This window comes from Hemiscyllium ocellatum, chromosome 9, assembly GCF_020745735.1.
Source record: "Hemiscyllium ocellatum isolate sHemOce1 chromosome 9, sHemOce1.pat.X.cur, whole genome shotgun sequence".
Taxonomy (NCBI): Eukaryota; Metazoa; Chordata; class Chondrichthyes; order Orectolobiformes; family Hemiscylliidae; genus Hemiscyllium; species Hemiscyllium ocellatum.
The window spans coordinates 36139598-36166126 of NC_083409.1; the positions used below are offsets into that span (position 1 = coordinate 36139598).

At 39.7% G+C, this 26529-nt stretch overlaps 1 protein-coding gene across 4 annotated transcripts in view; it reads left to right on the plus strand.

The window, feature by feature from the left end:
* The window catches only part of LOC132818958 (procollagen galactosyltransferase 2-like), a 187623-nt gene that overhangs the window by 126338 nt on the left and 34756 nt on the right, over positions 1 to 26529 (plus strand). For 3 of the 4 annotated variants that reach the window (XM_060830126.1, XM_060830124.1, XM_060830127.1), the window contains exons 5-6: positions 4431 to 4635; positions 22371 to 22490. In XM_060830126.1, coding sequence (XP_060686109.1) covers positions 4431 to 4635; positions 22371 to 22490 — 325 coding nt within the window. The remainder of the gene's footprint in view (positions 1 to 4430; positions 4636 to 22370; positions 22491 to 26529) is intronic. The other variant, XM_060830125.1, reaches the window with a different exon arrangement.

The window sequence follows — 26529 nt, forward strand, 5'->3', positions numbered from 1 at the left end:
CCAAAGCAAGAATAGATTAGATTACCAGCAAATGGAGCTCAATTCTTACTGCTGATTTAAAACAGAATTTCTTGAATCAAATTAACATGTTGAATAGAAAGTGCTGGAAATTCTCAGGTCAGGCAGAATTTGTGGAGATAGGAGCCGTGTTCATAGCAGAAGTTTTTGTAAACCCTAAGTCCTGCCTCTGATCCCGGAGTTCGACACTTTTGTGGAGCAGGAATGGAGTTGGCTCAGGATTCGATCACGTGTGGTTTATGGAGACAGCTGACCATTTCAGTCATCGGCTGTCTCCATTGCAGCATGATTATGTTGAGCTAAATTTCTGAAACCACAAATTAGACCAGATTAGAGCAGGTAAGGGCAAGTTTGAATATTGTGGATTCTTTCAGATATCCACGATACCGTTGTGGCATAATATACCTCTTTAGATCTGGTCCCGGGACACTTTTAGTCGAGGTAAAGCACCCACAATATCACAGAACTTTTACGGTGCAGAAAGTGGCCATTCACCCCTTTTTAGTTAAGGTTTTACATCAGTGTCACAGCCTAGTGCTTACTTTCCTTATTGGTTGCTTTCAGAATTTGTTGCCAATTTAGTTGTTCATAAAATTTTGCAACTGTTCAGGTCAGCGGTGTTTATGTTCACAATGATCGTCCTCCTTCCTTATTTCATCTCACTCTATCAACATATCCGTCTTTTCCTTTCTCTTTCATCCACCTATCTAACCTCTCCTTCAAGCCATCTGTATTAATTACAAAGTTAAAAATCTCACAACACCTGGTCACCTGATGAAGGAGCAGCGCTTCAAAAGCTAGTGCTTCCAAATAAACCTGTTGGACTATAACCTGATATTGTGAGATTTTTAACTTTGTACATCCCAGTCCAACACCAGCATCTCCAGCTCATGTGTTAATTACCTCAACTATTCCATGTGACAGCAAGTTCTACATTCTTGCCATTGACTGAAACAACATAATCCCATTAGGGCAACTGTTGATGCTATGAATAGGTCATTATCACATGATGTTTCTTGGAGCTAGCCTTGAGTAAATTGTGCCCTATATTTCTATATGATACAACAGTGACTTTACATCACAAAAAATATTTAATTTGTTACAAATCACTTTGGGATGATCTGAGGTTATGAATGGCATTGTGTAAGTACAACATATTCCTTAACTAAAGACTAGAATAAATCGTAAATCGAATCAGAATGTGGGAAAGGGAACCATTTGGTGGGATCAGCAAATGAGTATCAATTACTCTTTGATCTTTCCTTTTTTTTCCCCTGGAATGATAGTCATTGCATGGAGTGGTTGCTCAATCACCGCATGGCATTATTCTTAGTTCAGCATCGCAACATGCCAACGAAGTGCCAGCACCAGGTTTCAGACGATAGCTGGCCATTGACATCACTCTGTGTGACACTTCTACATTGCATAGTTGCACCAATTGTCCATGCAGCCAATCTGTATTTGCTGACTCAGACCCGAAGAAGATAAATTCCCATCTTCATTGCCAAGTTGATGTATCAGAACCAATCAGCTCATAGTCTCTCATACTTTGCCATTAAAAGCATAAGTTACTATGATTGGAAGATTCCTCAGAAAAATCCCAAACTTCATGTTCCTGAGACATTCAGAGAAGTTTAATGATAAGTGTTGTTTGAAGGTATTCATAAAGCAGTAATATACAGTCCATGTAATTTGTCTTCCTCAATGGATAGTTTGCTCTAAATAAAGGTTATCTTAAATGAGCTCCTTGGGAGAACTGGTGAGTCCCAACATTTCAGTCAGTCTACTTTACCAGACTAGTTTTATATAGTGGGGGATGACCATATGAGCAGGACATTACTGTTCATCTGTCAGGCTATTATGCTTGTAATAGGCTGGTACATATTAGCATTCTCGCTGTGGACTGATTGACTGTGCAGAATTGATGTTAACGTGTTTCTTGAGTAATCAGATGTCACTGATAGGAAGGTCACACTCAGTCTTGGGAGGGCAGTTGCGGTATTGGTAGATCACCATGGCATCCCTGATGGTCCTTGTATGGCAGTCTGTATTGGGTAAGTCTGGAGCATTAGCTGTAGCGATTATTAAGTTCAGAATGTTTGGGGACAGCTGACTTGTTTGATGCACTGTATTTGAAATGGGCTTGACATCTGTTGAAGTCAGTGTGTAGTCTGCAACTTGTTTTCCCCAATGTAGATGAGACTACAATCACATGGTATACTGTAAAAGGTACAGGAATTTACATCTGCAAGTCCTGCTCAAGTACAATAGAGGATAGATGTAAAGGTAACATATACTTGATCCTGGGGACAGAAGAGGGCCATCACTATTGTGAACTTTTACTCCTCGCAAGAACACAGCAGATAAAACAATCTAATTGGTATGTCATCCACATCTACCTGCTTTGTTCCTATAAAGGACCTGGTCCTTTTAATTCCTAGACCAATTATTCTTGATCCCTCTTCAATCAGTTGTTAATCACAACGATAGCTAATAATAGTCTCTCACTCAATAGGATATTTCTTGAGATTGCACAAACTAATTTCACTTCAGTCCATATAGTAAGCAAAGCAAGGCACTCAGTCAATCAGCCAGAGTTGGATTTGAATCCAGGTTCTCAAAGTGAACTGCTATCACATTAACCCAGTCCATCATAGCTCATTCCTATTGAGTTCCGAGAGATATTCCTCAGTATGTTTTTCACTTCATGGTTGGTGCATACACATCCAAAGGTTTGTAACCTTTTCATTTCATTTAAGTTGCTAAGGAATTAGAACAGTTGGCTTGACACAACCAGTGCAGCTTGTCCTTAATCACGTTTACTAACAATACCTTCCTCCTTGGGATCAGATGTGTTAAAAATATGAGATGTATTACTGATAATGTATTTGCCAACTTCCAACATTTCATGGGTGATCAGCATTTTCTGGGCAGTATTAACCAGTCTACATTAATGAATAAAAGTTAGCAGCTATCTATATCCACTTTTGAAAAGGGCAGCTTCTGCCCCTCCTTACTACCACTCCTGGTTAATCCTTCCTTATGCTGCTGAAATGAATTCAAACATACTGTATGCTGTGGATAGCAATTGCTGCAGTATCCTCTACCATGTAAATGATAAAGGGTTGAATATATCTGAGGCTTAATTAATGACAATCTCGATTGAGAGCAGTAATTTGCTTTAGCAAACAAATCAGAAATCTCTTTGATTCACAGGACTGAAAGAATGAAGACCACAAGTTTCCACTATTAAAACATTTTTACTATACAACCATCAGACAAACACCTTTGACAAGCATCCATATTCTTAAACCCAGAAAACAACATAAATAAACAGAAGTCAGCAGGCGGATTATGGTCAAATGAGAACTAGAAATCACACTTTAAATGACAGATTCAATTAAGGCAAGTGTTACAAACTGGCTCAGCATATCTTTCACCAATCTCAGTCACAAAGTCCTTCAAATCACTATTGTTCATGAAAAATTTCAGCTTCTTATCTTCTCGGATTCCATCTAATCCCCAGTCAAAAGCAGTGCGCAATCAATTTGAGTTCCATTGGCAAAATCTTAACCAAAATGGCTTATGTCTGCAGACGCTCCTTGACTCTGGTTATGATATTCTGTATAGCCAAGGCCCATCAATATTATCTTCACGTATCTGACACAACTGCAACATGTGTATGTTTGATTATTCCCAGCTTTTGGATTGAGCTACCACCTTCTTCAGCCTGCCTATATTACACCTCGAAGATCATTATCTGAGCTTTGTTACTTTTTAATACATGCTTTCAGCCAGTTTCACTTTCCTAGGTAGTTTTGACTTCCAGTCTTGGTTTCAGTCTTAGTTGGATTGAAGACTGATAGTCAGTTTCTGTTCTCTTACCTTTTCATAATTAGTGCCTTTCTTAGGAAAATACAAGCTTTGAAACCACGAATTCTATTACATAAAATATGTTAAGGCCAACCATCATTGCCCTTCCTGTTTGATATGATAGGCTTAAATTCGGGACTGTTTTAAGGTTATGATTAAATGGCGGAGTGGACTCGATGGGCCGAATGGCCTTGCATACGTTCCTATGTCTTATGGTCTTATGGTTATCAAGTTTTATATAACACACAAGTGGCATATGACATTCTAAGTATGATGTGCATATAAACCTGAAGGATTTCCTACATTACCTTTACCACGCATGCGATCCTAGATTTTTCCCCTTACAAAACTACATGAAGCCAAATGAACCTCCAACACCAAGGGCAATTACATTACATACAGGACTCACTTCATCCTCATGCAGCATGAGATCACCTCTGATGGAGTTACAAGGACACTCTTGCACCTCAGTCGCAATCATTTTGCTCCGTTTTGCTTCTTTCAGTCAGGGTTGTTTTTTTGTCTCTGTTTCCATTCAGGGATACTACAGGCGGACTCCTGATTATGTTCCAATCCGAGAATGGAAGCATAAGGGTTGTTATCCTGTTCCTATGGTGCATTCCACCTTCCTCATTGACCTGCGTAGGGAAGCTACGAAAAAGCTGGCATTCTACCCTCCACACCCCGACTACACCTGGGCATTCGATGACATCATTGTCTTTGCATTTTCCTGCAAAGTAGCTGGTAATTCTTAACTCTTTAAAATAGAGAGCTCCTCACAAATGATAAATGTCATAAATGATGAACAGGTGAATAGCTGCAAATGTTTTCTGTGGAACATAATTTCTAATGCAATTGTCATTTTCATCAGTAAATTGCTTCAAGAGTGGACAATGAACATGTAGAAATCCTACAACTGCTAAGTTCAGCTCCCCGGTGTCTAGCAAGATGTATTAATTTTACACTGTGGCTTGTTTGACTGAGCAATCTCTTTTGCCTGTATCCGTGCTACATATTGTATAATTTATAGATGTATAATTTGCCTGACATGCAACTTAGAGTTTACTATTGCCAGTAATTTAAGAAGCTGGCCAGATGCCTGCTGGGGTGTTGTCAATTTTTAACTATCTTCAGAAAACTCTTATTTGTAAAAATGTGACAATTAAAACTTGGAAGTATTATTTTACCAAGTAGCACCTGATTAAAACGGATTATAGTGCATAGTTTATATAAAGACAAATCATAAACATGTATTCATGCTTACATTGTGAAAGTGTTTATTCAGATCACAGTGAGTGGAGATGAAGCTCTGCCAGAGATTTACTATCATCTTACTCTAATGAATCCTTCCAAGATTTTTGAAATACGTTATCCATGGTCTGAAGTTTCTCCAACTTTAAAGAGTGCAATGCATCCCACGTATTGGACAAGAGGTGTCTAAGGACACTTAGAGTCATAGATGTGCAGCCTGAAACAGTGATTGTGATTCTTCTTTCCATCATATGGCTGAACGGGGATCTTGCCCTCTCTTACTACCTGCCATTGATGGATGTGGGAAAGATTTGCAGATTGGTAGTCAACCTATTTAGCCACTGTGTGAGTGTAACTCCAGGGTAGAATGCCACAGGATTTCCACAGGTAAATGCAACTTGTTTAAATTCATTCTTCATTTGTTGAAATTGATGCCAATGAGTCCATTGCAGTCAAAAATACTGTTGTTATGGACCAGACCAGACCCCCACAAAATATTTTAAGTTGGTAGCCTAGACACTAACGTTTTCTTATTTTAAAGGTAGATGTGAAGTGTTGTATTCCAGATATAATGTGACTGGTCAAACTACTTGACGTTATGCAAAACACAATTTAGTTAAACGCTATATTTAAATTCAAACAAAAGTAAGAGGAATTTAAAATAACAACTGTTAGAAAACGAAGCAAAAGATACAATACCTATTACTAATTAACTGTTCCAACATAGTGACAGGTTAGCACTGCTGCCTCACATATCCAGAGACCCGGGTTCAATTCCCGCCTTGGGCAACTGTCAGTGTGGAGTTTGCACACTCTGCCCGTGTCAGCGTGGGTTTCCTCCGGGTGCTCCGGTTTCCTCCCACATTCCAAAGATGTGCAGGTCAGGTGAATTGGCCATGCTAGATTGCCTGTAGTGTTAGGTGAAGAGGTAAATGTAGGGGAATGGGTATGGGTGGGTTGCTGTTCGGAGGGTCGGTGTGAACATGTTGGGCCGAAGGGCCTGTTTCCACACTGTAAATAATCTAATCTAATCTAATCTAATCTAATCTAATCCAATCATCCCATAAATGCACCCCATAGCAAAAAGGGACACAGATTCTCACCTGCAGTTCTCCAAACCAGATAGAAAAAAACAGCAAGAGAAGGTTCAGAGAGAATTGCAGCTCGGAAGCATTCACTGAAGCTTCCAATTCTTTTGAGACCCCAAGAGCTTCTGCTTAAAGCTCAATCTAAAAACCAGAAAGCCTGGTCTGAGGGAGCTGGCCACACCGAGGCTGCTTCCATTGTTCCAACTTTTTAAAAAAAACCAAGGCCTCATAAATTGTTTATTTTCTTCGAGACAGTTCTGCAGGTCTGCCTTACAATAAGTGATAGCATCATCACATGTTTTAGTTCCGAAAGACCAGGGTTGATATCTGCAGTTGTCATTCCACTTGTGGCTTTCCTAATCTCCCCTCTACAGACTCCATGAAAGATGCATTGGTACCCAGGAAATTTGAAGTAGACAGCAGTGATGCTGAGACACCATGGACCCAGTCTGAGGTGGTTCTCTCTCCATGTTACTGTTGTTAATTGACCAGTAATTAATTTGTCAGGAATTAAAGATTGGGACACTGCTTCAAACAAACCAGGAGAAAAAATGAGAGTTTTCATTTGTTTTCCTTGATCACTTCTGTTTTTATTGTTAAGAATTTAGGAATGTAATCATTCCCTGGTGCATTCCCCATGGCATTTTGCTTACTAGTCCACTTGCCAACTAAGCAGCACTCTCGCCTTCTGCAGGCTAAATTATTGCTCCCTTTGAAATCTGGTCTTTTTGAAATTCTGTCCCGATGAATACAAAAAAAGCTTCAAATAGCGTGTCTCTTCCTTTAGCGATGCTCAATGTTATGTACTACCAAGTAACTATTTATTATAAACATGTGTGAGCTGGTAAGGCAGTTGCAGGTAGGATAACCCATGAAAAGGCTTCCAGGTGTGCATTTGTGGAAGTGAATGACCCAATAATTAATGTAAACACTGTAATAAAATTATTGCATCTTTTTTAATATGACAAAACAAATGAATGTGACGAGAGCGTTACATTTTCATCTCATGACTGTGTTCAGCTATTTGAAAACATTCCTTAGAGAACATGCTGATCAAAGTTCAAGTTAAAATTTGGATGATTAATTGCTTCAAAAGCAAGGGTTAGTGATTGCTTTTCTTCTAATTAAGTCCTGCAACCAAAAAATTCCTCCGGGATAAGAAATGTCATTCATTATAATGACTCATAACCTTGGGAAACATGTTGCTGGTAGATGGTGTCAGGTTACATGCTTTTTTCCAGCATTTTCCTTGGATTTTCAATCGTTGGGAGATTACTGAAGACATTCAGCAGTTTGATTGCTGGCACGTCCTGCCCAGTCCTGTTCTCTGCAGTATCATCGAGCGTCCTGATCATTTAGAAAATCTGGCATGTGTTTGACACATTTCATGCATTAGAGATCCATGGTGATTGTTGCTATGGAAACCTTCTGCATTTAGGTTCCTACTTGGCTAAAATAAATGGCATTAAAAACAAATGGCACCATAAAAGTCAGCTTTTAGTTAGTACTTAGCAATGTTAATGCTGTGTATAATCTGACCTCGGGCGTGTTAGCTCTGTGTGTTGTTTGAACTCAGGAGTGTTAACATTGCACAATGTCAGAGTTTGGAGGGTTTCTGCCTTTGATGCCACTGTACACTGGTACCTCTGCATAAGGCTGAACTGTCTGTCTCTTGCACTCCAAGCATCATAACCTATCAAGCGAAAACTGAAAAGTGAGTTTAGTCTCGAAAAATACTTTTCGTCCGGCACAGGTAAAATGAGTGAAATAGCCTCCACTGTGCTGTAAGTATTTGTGTTCTGTGATTTAAAGAATGCATTATGAGTTTCTCACATTAAATAAGGTTAATTCCTAAAATATTTACAAATCTATTCTCTTGTTATTTTATGAAAACTGCCTGCTGGTCATTTATTTTCTTTGAAAGATCATGGAAAATTAGACTTCGATTTCAATTTCTGCGTGAGAGCATTTGTATATATTTATTGAAAATGCTTCAAAGGTTACACTAATTATAGATGTTACTCAGGGATTAAAATCTGAGTATTAAGTATAAAGCAATTTTTATTTTTAAAAAGTGCTAGCTGTACATTGGTTTTAAAAAGTGCTAGCTTTTTTAAAAAATCACTTTTAAAAACTTTTTTAAGAGTTTGTGGGGTGAATTTGTACTTGCAGAATTTTATTTTGCTCAAAAACTGCATGAATCCATGTAAGATTCTGTAAATCCCTTTTTTAGAAATAGAATCAGTCCGAACATTGGGACACCTTGAATGCACTATCTGAGCTGACATGGCATCTATTGTTAAAGTTCACTTGAGAATGTAACTTTTAAAAAAAAGTTGTGGGATTTACATATGAAGAAAACTGAAACTAACATGGTCATTCTAAAAGATGGGAGACTTAACAAACAATCCAGGTCTTTTTCAATATATCATTTCAGTTGCATCACATTTTAAACTTTTGCTATAAATTCTGTGTCCCATGATCTTATACTCTATGACCACCTGATGAAGGAGCAGCGCTCCGAAAGCTAGTGCTTCCAATTAAATCTGTTGGACTATAACCTGGTGTTGTGTGACTTTTAACTTTGTACACCCCAGTCCAACACCGGCTCCTCCAAACCTTAAAAAAGTGATTATTGTGAACATCTCTTTACCATAAGTTTCCCTCTTCTTCTCCCTTAAGCTTTACACATGTGCATAGAACTGTTGAATGACTAATATTTTAATCCGTCTTATATTTCAACGTATAGAATGGTACACTATAGATGGGGATGATTGTGTTTATGCAAGTCTTTTTTGTAAATGTAGCCAGTTACTGTCCTATGCTTTCCTCACGTTCTGTTAATATTTTGCCTCCCGAGTATTGAATCAATTCCCCTTTGTAAGTAATTGTTGAAGATTCTGGTATCACTCTTTTAAGCAGCACATTCCAGATCATAGCAACTCACTGTAAAAAAAAATTCTAAATGTTGCCTCAGTTCTTTTTTTTTGCCAGTTGATGTAAATCTCTGTCTTCTGGTCACCAACTCTTCTGTTATGGAAAATATTTCTCTTTATTTACTCTCCCAAAACCCTTCATAATATTGCTATTGAATCTTCCCTTTAACCTTTCAACTAGTTCCTCTAATTTCTCCACATAATGCGGTCTTTCAGCTGTACATCTTTTTTAAGGCCACACCATCATCCTAAAGGGTGGCATTGATTATCAGCCACTAGACCCCAGCTGTGCCTAATACATGATGAAGATTTAGTTTAACCCTTTGGATTTAGTTAAAAATCACACAACACCAGATTACAGTCCAACAGATTTATTTGGAAGCACTAGCTTTTGGAGTGCTGCTCCTTAATGAGGTGGTTGTGAAGCAGGACCATGAGACAGAATGTATAGCAAAAGATTTCAGTGTCATGCAGCTGCAATGATATATTGGACAAACATAGACTTAAGTCTTTCATCTTCTACAGTGGATTTGCTAGTTTTGGTTCTTTAATATGTAAATCACAGAACTTCTTTTAGGTCATGTTCTCAAGACAACCCAAGATTTGTACTGTATACTTCTGTTTAAAACCAGTGATCATGGAGGCTGAGCACTATGCCGAAATGTTTGTACATGCTTAAGAGTCACATCACAATTGAATGAAGCTGCGTGTTTGAGGATCAGGCGGTGTTATTGACATAAAATTGGGTGGGCAGGTGTGCTATGAGAAGGATGCAAATTTATTTCAGTGTGATTTGGACAGTTGAATGAGTGGGAAAATGCATGACAAATGAAGTATAATGTGAATAAGTGTGAGGTTATCCACTTTGGTAACAAAAATGGGAAGGCGGGTTATTATCTTAACGGTAATAGATTGGGAAAGGAGGTGATGCAGTGAGACCTGGGTGCTCGTGTAATTGCTGAAACTACGTGTGTAGATGCAGCAGGCAGTGAAGAAGGCGAACTGTATGTTGGCCTTCGAAGCGAGTGGATTCAAATATAACAGCAGGGATGTCTTGCTGTAATTGTACAGGGCCTTGGTGAGAACACACCTGAAGTATAGTGTGTAATTTTGGTCTCCTTGTCTGAGGAAGAATGTTCTATCTGTGGGGGAGTGCAGTTAAGGCTTACCAGACTGATTCCTAGGATGCAAGGACTGATATATGAAGAGAGACTGAATCTGTTAGGACTATGTTCACCAGAGCTGAGAAGATGGTAGTTGTTTGGGGGATTTTGAACTCATAGAAATCTATATAATTCTAACAGGACCATTCCAGGTAAATGCAGAAAGTGTGTTCCTGATGGTGGAGGAATGCACAACTAGAGCCACTGATGAAGGATACAGGGTTGGCCATTTAGGACTGAGTTGAGGAGAAATTTATTTACTCAGAGAATGGCGAGCCTATGGTATTCTCTGCCATAGAAAACAGTTGAAGTAAAATCAGTTACTATTTTCAAGAAGGTGTTAGATATAATTCTTAGGTCTAAAAGTGTCAAAGAGCAATGTGGGAAAACAGGAGCAAGGTACTAAGTTGGTGATCAGCTGTGATCATATTGAGGAGAAAGTGAGGACTGTAGATGCTGGAGATCAGAGCTGAAAATGTGTTGCTGGAAAAGCGCAGCAGGTCAGGCAGCATCCAAGGAGCAGGAGAATCGATGTTTCGGGCATGAGCCCTTCTTCAGGAATCCTGCTGTTCAGAATCCTGTTCTTCAGAACATTCCTGAAGAAGGGCTCATGCCCGAAACATCGATTCTCCTGCTCCTTGGACACATGATCATATTGAGCCATGAAGTTGGCTCAAGGGGCTAAGTGGACTATGTTTGCACCTATTTTCTATGTTTTCATGTTAACTGAGCTAGAACATTGAAAACCTTACTGTGAGTTGTATCATCCCTTGGATTTTTGTGTCATTTGCTTTTTATGTTTAGAGTTGCAGATCATTCGCTGTGGTCCCATATTGAGAAACTTGCATTTTTGGATGTTTTGTTAATTCATGGAAGGGAACTTTTTCTCCCCCCTGCTACTTAATACCAGAACAGTGCAGGCCTGCTGATGGAAACTCTCCTGTAGTGAACAACATTAAAAATATGCAAGCTGATTCCTACTCAGCATCAATATGCCCAGTACTCAAGGACTAAAGTCATTATTCCATTGCTGACAGCAACTATTCTTTCAATCATAACATGGTTGCAAAGAAAATGACTACACTCCCTCGAGATACAACTGTACTATAGTAGCAGTTGGAGATCATTAGGAATATACTCACTACAATTATGCTAGCTACCCTTAAACACTGACAGAAAATTTATCACATAATGGCAGTGTACCTGAGTAACTACAAACAGATGATCATCTGTTATTTTTCTGAAATGCACTTTTTTGCGCTAATCCATTATGGATCAGTTGTAGCACTTCTTTACAACACAGAAGGAAAGAAGACAAAAGCTTTGTTTAAGATGAAACTGTCATAGTGCTACAAGGCCATGTAATGAACAAAGATTGGTCTATTTCACTAGGTGATGCCAAATTTTCAACCTAGCCTTTGGCTCCTCATTCATCACAACATTTGTGCAGTTACTGATCTACTTAATCATTCCCCTACCCAAATCGCCCGACTCCATCTCAATTCTCTGATTCTTTATCTATGTAATTGTAGCCTGAGAATTGCCTGCAATGACTTTTCTTCAAACTGTTCTGCAGTTGTCTCTGAAATCCCCCGAGCATCTACCCTCAGCCCATTCCTGGTTCTAACCTGTAGGTTTTAATCACAGCAATATTTTCCAAAAATGCAAGTTGTAACCTGACAATTAGTCTACTTCAGAGCCACTTGCTTTGACCCTTCCACTGTATGTAAAATTGTCAGACAGCTTGTCCAACATCCAGTACTAGATGAGTAAAAGTTTTCTCCAACTAAATATGGAGATGAACACTGCATCACAAGCTCCACTTTCAAGTGAACAGCTCCCTGGAAATTGTTTCAAAGCTAAAGTAGACCATTTATTATTGCTGTTAAAATCTTTACTCTGTCACTCTTTTATGGGATTTGGGTGTCACTGCCAAGTCTAACATTTGTTGCTCACCCATAGATCCTCTGATTAGTTTTACGCAACTTCAGAGGGCAAGTTGTTGGAGGGAATCCTGAAGGACATGATTTACGTGTATTCAGCAAGCCAAGGACTGATTAGGGATAGTCAACATGGCTTCAGTGTCAGAGAGTTATAGAGATATACAACACAGAAACAGACGCTTCAAGTCCATGCCAACCAGATATCTTAAATCAATTTCATCCCATTTGCCAGCATTTGGTCCATATCCCTTGAAATGCTTCCTATTCATATACCTATCCAGATGACTTTTAAATGTGGTGAAGGTGCCAGTGTTGGACTGAGGTGGACAAAGGTCAAAATCACACAACACTAGGTTATAGTCCAACAGGTTATTTGGAAGTACAAACTTTTGGACCGCTGCTCCTTCATCAGTTAGCTGGAGGGACAGGATCATAGGTCACAGAATTTACTATAAATCTACTGGTTTTATGTAATATTTAACTTTTAAATGTGGTAATTGTACCGGTCTCCACCACTTCTCTGGCAGCTCATTCCATACACGTACCACTGTCTACATGAGAAGGTTGCCCCTTAGATACCTTTTAAGTATTTCTCCTCTCACCCTAAACCTATGCCCTCTAGTTTTGGATTCCATCTCCCCAAGGAAAAGACTTTGTCTACTTACTCTATCCTTGTCCATCATGACCTTATAAACCTCAGCCTCTGATGCCCCAGCCTATTCAGCCTCTTCTGAAAGCTCAAACCCTCCAACCCTGGCAACATCCTTGTGTTACGACACAGGGTAAACCCTCCTGGCTCAATTTACCCCAGTAACGCAGAAAAGATTTATCCCATACAGTAATCTGTGAAAATTCAATAGGCCAAGAACTAGTTAAAGTAAAAATTAACAACTTTGTTTCTTAAAATATAACAGAGAATAAATATCTAAGAACTATTTACAACTCCTTCCTCTAACCTATCTTTTACCTTCCCCTTCTATGATACTAGTCCAATAAAACTCCCGATTGAGATTTATAAAATAAACCTTATCTCAAAACCAGGCACCTGTAGGTTCTTCTCTGTATTCCTGTCTTCTTTTCTTCTTTGGGATTCTGCTTCACAGATTACTGATCGATTAAGAGAGCTATTTTTCGGGCGGTCTCTACACGCTGGCTTGGTGGTTCTCCTCCCAACTGTTCAATTTTCCGTGGTCTTATACCCCCAAAGCATCGGATTGTTTCATTGGCTTTTAAGATTGTCAAAATACTAAGTTCAAATTGGTGTGGAGTTTGGTATTTTTGGGTTAAATTTAAGCTGAATGATCTAATTAAAATCTGTTTTTGGCTCCAGACAACCAGCTACCCTAGCTACCCCAGTAACTGGACCACATGTTACATTGTATTTTATTGAGAATGCTTGGTGCTGTCCCTGCTACCTTGTCACTCTCTTAAACGTATAGTACACTCACAACTTCATAACATTTGTATATCTTTTCTGAACCCTTTCAAGTTTCACAACATCTTTCCTGTAGGAAGGAGACCAGGATTGCACCCAGTATTCCAAAAATGGCCTAACTCATGTCCTATGCAGTTGCAACATGACCTCCCAACTCCTATACTCACTGCTCTGACCAATAAAGGCAAACATACCAAACATTTTCTTGACTATTCTAACTCCCTCACGACTCTCACGGAACTGTGTCCTGTATTCCAGGGTCTCTTTCTTCAGCAACACTCCCAGGACCTTACCATTCAATGTATAAGTACTGCCCTAACTTGCCTTTCCAAAATGCAGCACTTCCCATTTATCTAAATTAAACTCCGTCTTCCACTCCTCGGCCCAATTGCCCATCTGAACATGGTCCCATTGTACGCTGAGGTAACTTTCTTCACTGTCCACTACATCTCCAAATTTGATGTTGGCTGCAAACTTACTAAATATGTCTCCTATGTTCACATCCAAATCATTTATATAAATGACGAAAAGCAGTGGACCCAGCACTGGTCCTTGTGGTACACCACAGGCCTCCAGTCTGAAAACCGTCCACACCTTCTGTCTTCTACCTTCGAGCCAGTTCTGTATCAGAATGGCTAGTTCTCCCGATATTCCATCTGATCTAACCTTGCTAACCAGTCTCCCATGAGGAATTCTGTCAAACATGTTGAGGTTCATATAGATCACATCCACCGCTCTGCCCTCATCAATCCTCTTTGTTACATATTCAAAAAAACTCTGGATAAGATGTTCAACAGCTGGGATACTGCAAACTAGTTGGAAGGAAAACCCCTTTTTTGACTTCTTCTTTTGACTGGGTAGGGCAACTCCAATCACAAACCATTATGGCAAAAAGAATGAAGGCTGTCTCTAAAACATCACAACATGAAAATGCAGGTTATTTAATGTTTCAATCTGAGATTCAAGTTGTATAAGATTGGAATATTTCATTGCCGCAATGTCGAGCAGGAATGTTTGAGGGAAAACAAAATTCCCACCAGTATTCAGCTACTGTGGCTCTGTTATGTGATCACACATCTCTTGTTACATTGCCTCCTCTTTTCATCCCTTGTTTTCCCCCAAATGGGAGTGGTGGGCCTGTGGAATTCATTGCCACGGAGCGCTGTGGAGGTTGGGACGCTGGGTGTCTTTAAGGCAGAGATTGATAAATTCTTGATCTCACAAGGAATTAAGGGCTTTGGGGGGAGTGCGGGTAAGTGGAATTGAAGCACCCATCAGCCATGATTAAATGCCAGAGTGGACCCGATGGGCTGAATGGCCTTGCTTCTACTCCTATGTCTTATGGTCTTAAATGTTTGCCTACCTTTGAAAGTTTCAAAGAAGGGTTCTCCTTCAAAATTACACCTTAGTTGGTCTTCTGGCTCTATACATGCCATCTGAGTTGTATATTTTTGACATTTTCTGGTCTCCTGTTGTACAAGTTAGTTGTCATATTGCTTCTCTGTCCATTGGATCGTCCTGATAAGCAGTGTGCTTTTCATCTTTGCGATTTTTACTTTAAATGGCAGCATAAATGGAAAGCAGTTTGTCTTACTTACTGCGTGGGAGATTTGAAAAGCTTTCAGTTGGGTCAATGTGGAGAGAGAAGAAAGTTAAAAATCACACAACACCAGGTTATAGTCCAGCAGGTTTATTTGGAAGCACTAGCTTTTGGTGCGCTGCTCTTTCATCAGATTTTTGTGGAGTATAAGATTGTAGGACACAGAATTTATAGCAAAAGTTTACAGTGTGATTTAACTGAAATTATATATTGAAAAAGACCTGGATTGTTAGTTAAGTCTCTCGTCTCTTAGAACGTTAAAAATCACACAATACCAGGTTATAGTCCAACAGGTTTATTTGGAAACACTAGCTTTCAGAGCACCGACTTCAGCGATCCAGGACATTTGACCTCAGACCTTCGGGTGACCATCCTCCAAGGTGGACTTCGGGACAGGCAGCAGCGAAAAGTGGCCGAGCAGAGGCTGATAACTAAGTTGCTTACCCATAAGGAGGGCCTCAACCAGGACCTTGGGTTCATGTCACATTACAGATGACTACCATTACACTATACACACACACACACACACACACACACACACACACACACACACACGCATGCACACAGACACTTACACACATCCCTACAGACACACACCCCTACAGACACACACACTCACACATGCATCCTCTCACACTTAGACCACTCTACACTCACACACACACAGATACACTCTTTCTCACAGACACTCACAACCCCCCGCCCTAGACACACACACTCCCACACTCTCACATGCATCTCCTCACAGACTTAGATACTTTACATTCACATACACACACATACACACTCTCTCTTACATTCACAACTCCCCCACCCCAGACACACACATGCACACATATACATAAATGTTTGTGGGATGAATTTGTATTTGCAGAGTTACATTGTCCTTTGCTGAAAAACTGCATGAATTCATGTAAGACTCTGTTAACTCACTTTTTAGATTAAAATCAGTCTAAACATTATGGCACCGTCAGAGAACACGGGGACTAACACTTTCAACATATTACCTGGCGAACACCAATTGTTACAGTTAATCTGAGAATGTAACTTGTAAAAAAAGTTTTGTGATTTACATATGAAAGAAATGAAACTATCATGGTATTCGAACTGATGAAAGACTCAACAAACAATCAAGGTAATTTTAAATGTATAATTTCAGCTACATCACACTGTAAACTTTTGCTATAAATTCTGTGCCTTATAATGTGTCCTCCACAACCACCTGATGAAGGAGCAGCGCTCCGAAAGCTAGTGCTTCCAATTAAACCTGTTGGACTATAATCTGGTGTTGTGTGATTTTTAACTTTGTACACCCTTGTCCAACACTGGCATTTCCAAATCATGATCTTTTAGAATGACCATGTTGGCTTCGGTTCTTTTATATGTAAATTCCAGAACTTTCTTAAAGTTACATTCTCAAGTGAACTTTAACAATAGGTGCCTTCTTGGCCTGTGTGAGGCTGTCTGTGCCCCAATATTCAGACTGATTCTAATCTGAAAAAGGGATTTACAGAATCTTTCATGAATTCACGCAGTTTTTGAGTAAAATAAAGTGTAATTCTGCAAGTCCAAATTCACCCCACAAACGTAAATGTGTGTGCATGCATGTGGGTGGTTGTGCACGGGGAGGCATGAGTGCCTGTGAGAGAGTGTGTGTATGTGTGAGTGTAAAGGGATATACGTCTGTGAAAGGGTGCATGTGGGAGTGTGTGTGTAGGAGTGTTTGTGTGTGTCTATCTCATGGGTTCATGTCACACTACAGGTGACCCTACTGCACTACATGCGCGTACACACACTCACACTCACACTCACAGGCACAGATACTCAGACACTCTCTCACAGACACTTATATTCCCCTGCACACACCCACCCACGTGCGCGCACACACACAAGTTTGTGGAGTGAATTTGTACTTGCAGAATTACATTTTATTTTGCTCAAAAACTACATGAATCCATGTAAGATTCTGTAAATCTGTTTTTTTAGATTAGAATCAGTCTAAACATTGGGGCACAGACAGCCTCACACAGGACACCTCATACCTTCAACACATTATCTCAAAGAACAAAGAGAACAAAGAAAATTTACAGCCCAGGAACAGGCCCTTCGGCCCTCCAAGCCTGAGCCAATCCAAACCTGTCTAAACCTGTCGCCCAATTGCTAAGCATCTGTATCTCTCTGCTCCCCACCTACTCATGCATCTGTCCAGTCACACCTTAAATGAATCTACCATGCCTATCTCTACTACCTCTGCTGGCAATGTGTTCCAGACACCCACCACCCTCTGTGGGAAGTACTTGCCACGTGTATCCCCCTTAAACATTTCACCTCTCACCTTGAAAGCGTGACCTCTTGTTATTGCATCCTTCACCCTGGGAAAAAGTTTATCTCTATCTACCCTGTCTAAACCCTTCATGATTTTGTAAACCTCAATCTCCTTTTTTCTAATGAAATCAAAGCTAAACTACTCAACCTCTCTTCATAGCTATCACCTTCCATACCAGGCAACATCCTCATAAACCTTCTCTGCACCCTCTCCAAAGTGTCCACATCCTTTTGGTAATGTGGCGACCAGAACTGTATGCAGTATTCTAAACACAGCCGAACCAATGTCTTGTACAATTTTAACATGACTTGCCAGCTCTTATACTCAATACCCCGTACAATGAAGGCAAGCACACTATACGCCTTCTTGACTACTCTATCCACTTGTGCAGCAATCTTCAGGATACAATGGACCTGCATTCCCAGATCTCCCTACCCATCAACTTTTCCCAAGGCTCTTCTGTTCATTGTATAATTCGCTCTAGAATTAGAATAGCCTAAATGCATCACCTCACATTTGTCTGGATTGAATTCCATCTGTCGCTTTTCCGCCCAACTCTCCAATCTATCTGTATCCTCCTGTATTCTTTGACAGTCCCTTATGTTTTCTGCTACTCCACCAATCTTCGTGTCATCTGCAAACTTGCTGATCATACCAACAGTGCTCTCTTCCAGGTCATATATGTATATCACAAATAACAGTGGCCCCAACACTGACCCCTGCGGAACACCTCTGGTCACCTTTCTCCATTTCGAGAAACTCCCTTCAACTACTAGCCCTTCCTTCATCGATCAACTTGGTCACTTCCTCAAAGAACTCTATTAAATTGGTAAGGCATGATCTCCCTGACACAAAACCATGTTGCCTATCACTGATAAGCCCATTCTTTTCTAAATATAGGTAGATCCTATCCCTGAGTACCCTCTCCAGTGACTTTTCCACCACTGATGTCAGACTCACTGCTCTGTAGTTTCCCTGAATATCCCTACTACCCTTCTTGTACAGGGGTACAACATGAGCAACCTTCCAGTCCTACAGCACCTCACTTGTATTTAAGGATACCACAAAGATATCTGTCAGGACCCCAGCTATTTCCTCTCTTTCCTCCCTCAGCAACCTGGGATAGATGCCATCCGGTCCTAGGTATTTGTCCACTTTAATAACCTCTAGCCTATCCAACACATCTTCACTACTTATGCCAACATGATCACACTAATCAAATTTCTATCTCTAATTTCAACATTCATCATGTTTCTCTCCTCAGTGAACATTAATGCAAAGTAATCATTTAGAATCTCTCTCATTCTCTCAAGTTCAACATACAGCCTTCCTTCATTATCTTTTAGTGGACCAATCCTTTTTCTAGTTACCCACGTGCTTCTTATATAAGAATAAATTGTTTTGGGATTCTCCTTAATTCTGCTCACTAAAGTTATTTCATGACCCCTTTTAGCCCACTTGATTCGTCATTTAAGACAGGTCCTACTCTTCCAATATTTTTTCAGGGTCCGTTCTGTTCTTATCTGCCTAGACCTATGTACGCTTCCCATTCCACTTGGCTAGTCATACAATTTTTCCTGTCATCCACGGTTCACAAATCTTGCCTTTCCTATCCTTTGCCTTCAATGGGTCATGCCTATCCTGCACTATCTTTAACCTATCTCATCCAACATGGCTCCTATTGTTAAAGTTCACTTGAGAATGTAAATTTAAGAAAGCTCTGGAATTTATGTATGAAAGAACTGAAACCAACATGCCCATTCTAAAACATGAGAGACTTAACAAACAATCCAGGTCTTTTTCAATATATAATTTCACACTGTAAACTCTTGCTATAAATTCTGTGTCCTACGATCTTATACTGCTCAAAAGTCGGATGAAGGAGTGCTCTAAAAGCTAGCGCTTCCAATTAAACCTGTTGGACTTTAACCTAGTGCTGTGTAACTTTTAACTTTGTACACCCCAGTCCAACACCAGCACCACCAGATCATGACTACCATCGAGAGAGAAGAAGCTCTGGTCAGTGAGGAGAGGACCGTCAATTTAACGCTGTGGGGTATGAATTTATAACATGTCTTTGCAGATAGTTGTTGAAGCATGAAATGCTTTGCCACAGGCTGTGTTGAGGCAGAAACCATTGAATCTTTGAAAGGATTGATGGATTAGAAAATTGAAACAGCAAAAAAAGTAATTAGGTTTCAATTACTTCTATTAAAGATTAAAATATACTTGTTCTGCATTGTGAGTTTAAACATTCCATATAGCAGCAGGAAAATTGGAGCCCTTAAAAGTACACACCTAAACTTTGGTCAGGGTTCTTAGCAATTAGTTTGGTCCTCCAATATTACTCTAGGAAATAAACCTAATTTCCATAATTTCCTTTGCAAAATGACCCCACAATGCCTGAAATCATATATGTCACTTATTAATGAAGTGTCAGTAATGTCCTCCAACATTAAGTGTCCAAATTTACAAATGAACCCAAACAAATTCATTTGTCACAACAATTTAATCTCGATAAATTAATACTTTGGCAAATTTTTCTTGCTTATTAAGTTATCTGAGTGCTGCTAATCATTATCGAAGTATTTTCAGAGATTTATTCAGTAAAACCCTCAAATCCTTTGTCCATTCAGCATGCTGTACCATGGAACTGATGACAAGTTTTGTTAACGTCTCCCGATTATGTCTGGAAGTTACCAGGAATATATGAACAGTATTCACAATCTGTTTATTTACAAATAGCAGATCAGTCTAACTCTCTCATTCATTTCCAGGCAGGGTTAAGCAGTTAAATTCACAGCTGTAAATAGTATTCTCTTTATTAGATCTTTTTCCAATGTGTCAAATTGGTTTTTAATATAAAAGGTATATTTATACATGTCCTGAGACTTCTGTTAAATATTTGTGTTCAGGGCACGCAACATTTGGCTTATACCTATGTGGGAACCTGGAACAAACAGCTGGTGATGAATAAAGCTCTTATTTGATCCTGGACAAAGGTATCTAAGTGAGCAAGACATATTGCAAGCTATCTTTATATATCCCTCCAGAATATTGAAGACAGATATCTTCACATAAATGGGGAGGAAGCACTAAGACTTGGGGACAGCTCTCCATGCTGGAAGGCATTACCATAAAACCAAGCATGAGAATATCGCCAGTGTGTTGATACATATCGTGGCAGTGTAGCAGAATGACCAGCAGCAGCTACCATATTGTTCCATATCCAACTGGTCAAACCATAATTTGATTGAATATAATGTATAGTAACGCCACGACAATAATGAATGCCCCCCCCCCCACCATCTTACTTGTGATGGACTTCTAATACTTGCTGTCCAGTCCAGGCGCGCACTTGCATGTTTTTCAATAAATAATCAATTGGACTGTGCTTCCTAGGGGAGGAGGAGATTAATAGGAACTAAATTTGTCCAAGATGACACTCCAGGTTAATGATTTGCACTCAGCTCTGTAATTGAATGTCAGGCAGATAGATGCAGCACATCAAAGCCTTGTTACCTGAACAGTTATCTTAGCTCCTGAGTAATGTTTGGAATGGAACCAATGTCATCGACAGCTAGCATTAACTGATCGAAAGTAAAGAAGAAGTTTGCACTTGTGCAGTATCTTTTACACCCTCAAGGCAACTGAAAGTTACTATCAGTCAATTGGTTACATTTTTCAGTGCACCTGTACAATTAGGAGTTCTTGGTATTTGCCAGTCAAAAATTTTTCAGTAAGCAGATCAGAGAAAACTCTGTCTTAGAGAATTGCAAACTGATGTCAGGCTGACAATGAATGGAGATGACTGTACATAAATAAGAAATGTAATTGGTCTGCACTCCCACTCTTATGTCAGAAGACTGTGGTTCAATGGAAAAGCGCAGCAGGTCAGGCAGCATCAAAGGAACAGGAGAATCGACATTTCGGGCATAAGCCCTTCTTCGGGCTTATGCCTGAAACGTCGATTCTCCTGCTCCTTTGATGCTGCCTGACCTGCTGCGCTTTTCCAGCAACACCTTTTTAAGCTCTGATCTCCAGCATCTGCAGTCATCACTTTCTCCCACTGTGGTTCAATTCCCACTTTACAGAGACCTGAGCTGAAAATCCAAGATGTCACTTCAGGTGAGATGTGAAAAAACGGCCTCATCTGCTCCTGCAAGTAGTGTTCAATACTCCAATGGCAATATTTTGAAGAAGAACATTGGAGATCACAATGGTGTCATGGTCAAATGTTATTCCTCACGCCACACTTCAAATCAAATTATCTGGTAATATTTCTCTTTGTGTAGGTTTTCTGTGCTCAAATGTGCTAACACTTTCCTTCCTTTCAAAATTAACTATGCAGCATTGCTTAATTGCATAACATTCATTGTAAAGCAATCTGGAGCATTCTGAAGGTGGAAAAGAAAGGATTTCCATGAAAATCTTTGAATGTTTGTGTCAGAATTTCTGCATTGTAAGGATAGGCTTTGTAATTTTACAAATTCGGGTCACTACCATCAATTCTGTTTCAGTTACTTTAACAGATTAATGGAAATTCCAATCAGTTCAGTTCTACAATAGGGCCAAGAAGGTCGGTCAGTCCTGTCATGAAAACTTTTTCATTCTCGGATCGGACGATATTTGCAGCCTTGCTTTTGTGACCCACAGTCTGGGATAAGTTTTGTTTGAAGACTGATCATTCTCCAACCAGAACAAATGCTTAACAACATTTTTTTTAATTTTATTTAGAGATCCAGATGTACATTTGCAACAGAAATCGTTATGGCTACCTCCCAGTGCCCCTAAAGGCCCAGCAGTCCTTACAAGAGGATATTGAAACCTTTGTTCATGTTCTCATTGAAAGAATGAGTAAGTTTACTGACAAGGGCAAAAACAAATTCTGCAATGGCCATGATATATTTTAAAACAAAATGCTGTTTAAATTGTCCAAATATTGAGCGAAGTTTCAGAGAAATAAATCACAAAAACACACACAGGGTGTCAAATGCTGACATTATTAGAGAACTAGAACGACATACTGTTTCATCATCTACTTTTCTTACTGAACAAGAAATCCATGAAGAATTTATTTTACTTCATGATTGCAAACTGGTTGAGTAGGAATCAATGGTTCACTAAATTAAAAATGCAAACTTGTTTCTGTCTAGTTTCACTTAGAGTCGTAGGTTCACCTACAGCACAGAAACAGACCCTTTGGTCCAACTCGTCCGAGCCGACCAGATATCCTAAATTAATCTAGTCCCATTTTCCAGCACTTGGTCCATATCCTTCTAAACCCTTCCTATTCATATATCCATCCAGATGCTTTTTAAGTGCTGTAATTGTACCAGCCTCCACCACTTCCTCGGCCAGCTCGTTCCATACACGCACCACCCTTTGCGTGAAAAAGTTGTCCTTTATGTCCCTCTTAAATCTTTCTCCTCTCACCCTAAACCTCTGCCCTCTAGTTTTGTACTCCCCATCCCAGGGAAAAGACCTGATGAAGGGCTTTTGCCCGAAACGTCGATTTTCCTGCTCCTCAGATGCTGCCTGAACTGCTGTGCTTTTCCAGCACCACTCTAATCTAGAATCTGGTTTCCAGCATCTGCAGTCATTGTTTTTACCCAGGGAAAAGACCTTGTCTATTCACCCTTTCCATGCCTCTCATGATTTTATAAACTTCTATAAGGTCACCCCTCAGCCTCCAACGCTCCAAGGAAAATAGACCCAGCCTCTTCAGCCTCTCCATACAGCTCAAACCCTCCAACCCTGGCAACATCCTTGTAAATCTTCACTGGACCTTTCAAGTTTCATAACATCCTTCCTGAACCAGGGAGACCAGAATTGCACGCAGTATTCCAAAAATGGTTTAACCAATATCCTGTACGGCCACAACATGTCCTCCCAACTCTTGTAGTCAATGCACTGACCAATGAAGGCAAACATACCAAACTTGTGTTTGAAATCTCATTCAAAATTCCTATCTTTACAATGACATCACATCTGTGATTCCTTTGAACCTAAAATCCAATTGTTCATTTTTGAAAATAACAACACTTTAAAAGTGAGTAATCTTACATCGTGCAGTTTCATCCAGTTATCATCATACAATTATGAGTTAACAGGACAAATTAAGATGGCCTGGGTGCTCCATTCAAAATGGAGTCCTGAGGGAGGCCTGCACCACAGCAGGAGCTTCTGAACCAGAACCCTGCGTTTGTGCAGTGCAGCCACAGTTAGGAAATGAGAATTACTCACCCAACATGTAATACAGTGGAAGGGAATGCCTATGTTGTTTCTTCAAACTAGGTGAATGGAATTCAGAAGCTATGGGGCTGTGTTAAACTTATAGGAGCTCATAGCAGACTACCTGAAGAGAACTATGCAACGGTTTTCATCTACTCATTACAAAAGGCATGTGGCAGCAATGTAGAAAGTGCCAAAAAGATTTACACAGGGTTTACCACAACTGGCAAGACTGAACAGGCTGGGGCTTTGTTACTCAGTAAGGCAACGCGAAGCAGTGATCTGACACATGTCTCTAAAGTTATGTAAGCATTTGAAAGGTTTGATGCAGAGAACGTGTTTTAACTTGTGAGGGAATCCAAAATTAATGTGACAAGTATTAGGCAGTTACTATTTCATTAGAAAGCGAGGATCAACTCTTTTTGCTTAATGAGTAGTTAAAATGTGGAAATAGCACTAGAAAGAGCACTGGAGGCAACTGCCATGGAGGCAGATATGACAGGTCGCGGCAGGACATAGGTAAAACATCAGGACATTCTGATCAGGTGAGAAGAAGTAGCGTGGGAGCAGATTAATGTGGAGCAGAGGGTCCAGCAAAGATGCATTGGACTAAATATCCCTTTACAGATATTTAATGTCATGTATTCATTCAAACCCTAGCATAAATTTGATTTGATTTGATTGTCATTCAAACCCATTGCCCCATTCAACCTGATCATGGCTGATTAATACCTCAACACCTTGTAGTTACATTGTTTTTGTATCCTTTGATACTCCTAACTCACAATGTTTTATTAATCTCCCTCCCGAAGGCTTCAACTTTCCTGTTAATGTTGAGCTCGATTCATTGGAATGTAAACCAGTGTATAATTTTAGAAGTTTTTTTTACATCATAAAGCCATCAATTGTGTCCATAATCAGTTGTTAAATTTTGTTGCTCAGAATCTTTCCAAGTGAAGAATGTATTTCATTTTCTGAAGTTATTTTAACTCTATAATATCAGTGCAAAGTGGTTTGTCTTCACATCAATGATGTGCTTACATTATTAATATGGTCTGGCTGTGCAGTACATGATGATGAAAGCACCATAGTCTATGACAAGTGAACCAGGACAATGAAAAGAGACTGGGGAGAGGCAGCTCAGGATTTGTGAAAACAACACCTTTTTATTTTCGATGTTTGTTTCAGAGATCATACAGCATTATCCACTCTCACAGGTACAATTTACAGGTGTGGAAGAAGTATGAGTGCTTTTGGACATTTCCTCAGAAAAATGGAAAAGCACTTTGCCCCTGTACAACAGCACGTAGTCTAACTTACCTGTTTGAACGTCATTTAGTTATAAGGAACGTGGCCAGGAAAATCAATGATTGTATTGTGAGAAGTAAAATTCCATGTCTACCCTTTTGTCATGCAAGTCATGCTGTGGTCATTCAATGTCAGTGTCAAAAAGTAGTTGACATGCATTTTATTTTGAAGTTAACGTGAGAAACCTCTCTGGATGGAAAAGTCTGAAAAATGTGGAAACTCCATTTGACCTCAAGTTCATTAACCCTGTCAGGTGGAGGGTTACAGATAGGCAAGAAAGTGCAGTAATGATGACAGACTGGCCTCTTCACCTGCTGGTAAGGCATTGAGGAGAAACATGTCCATAAAATTCAGTGAACCGATGGGAATAGAGCTGTGAGCAAAACACCTGGAAGCTCATGAAATCTCAATGCTGACAATCCCTCAGGCATCTTGACCTTTATGAATGATGAGAGAAACAGAAAGCAAGTGCTGAATGTGATTTGCATGGGACTGGCATCTCAAAATAAATGCTCAGTACAGTTCACCAGAGTTAGTTCAGCATTAGCTTCCTGATGAAGATAATCCTGCTGGCATCCACTTTCACATTGCAAGGACACACAAATCACTCATTGTGCCTCATACTGTTGAAGAGTGACATTCAGAGTGATTTTTAACATATGAAGCACATACTAAAAGGCAGTAACAAGCCTGAAGACAGGAGTCTTGGACAATTGAAACTTAAACAGAAATTGCTGGTAAACCTCAGCAGATCTGGCAGTATTTGTGAAGTGAAAAACTCAGTTCTGAAGAAGGGTCGCTGGACCTGAAATGTTAACCCTGCTTTCTCTCTACAGATGCTGCCATACCTGCTGAGTTTTTCATATAATTTCTGATTTTGTTGTTGATTTCCTGCAACTTCGGTTCTTAAGTTTTTTTCCTTGGATAATAGACTAATGTGATTGGTATCAGAGTTAATTTCATTTAGACTGTCAACCTTTTTACCAGTGGTTACATTGTGCAGCAAGCATGGACATTGTCATTGTTCCACTCGATAATGTGGCTAATAATGTGCTGAGGCTAATTGAAGTGCTTGCATCCACTACAGCTAAGATCAGTTAACTCAGTAAAAAACACTGGAATCTAACCCAGGCATTTTTCCATCTGGATGGAAGTACCACCTTCTCAAGAGCAGTGAGGGACCAGCAATAAACATTAGCTAAGCAGCAACATCCACATCCCATGACTGAACCTTGTAAAAATAAAACGTTTTGCTGACTGAGCTCCAGGGAACAGGCGTATCAGTGATCAACTTTCCAGTTTATTGAGCACATGTTGTCTCTTTGTTGTTAGCTTAAAATTAAGAATCCTTGAA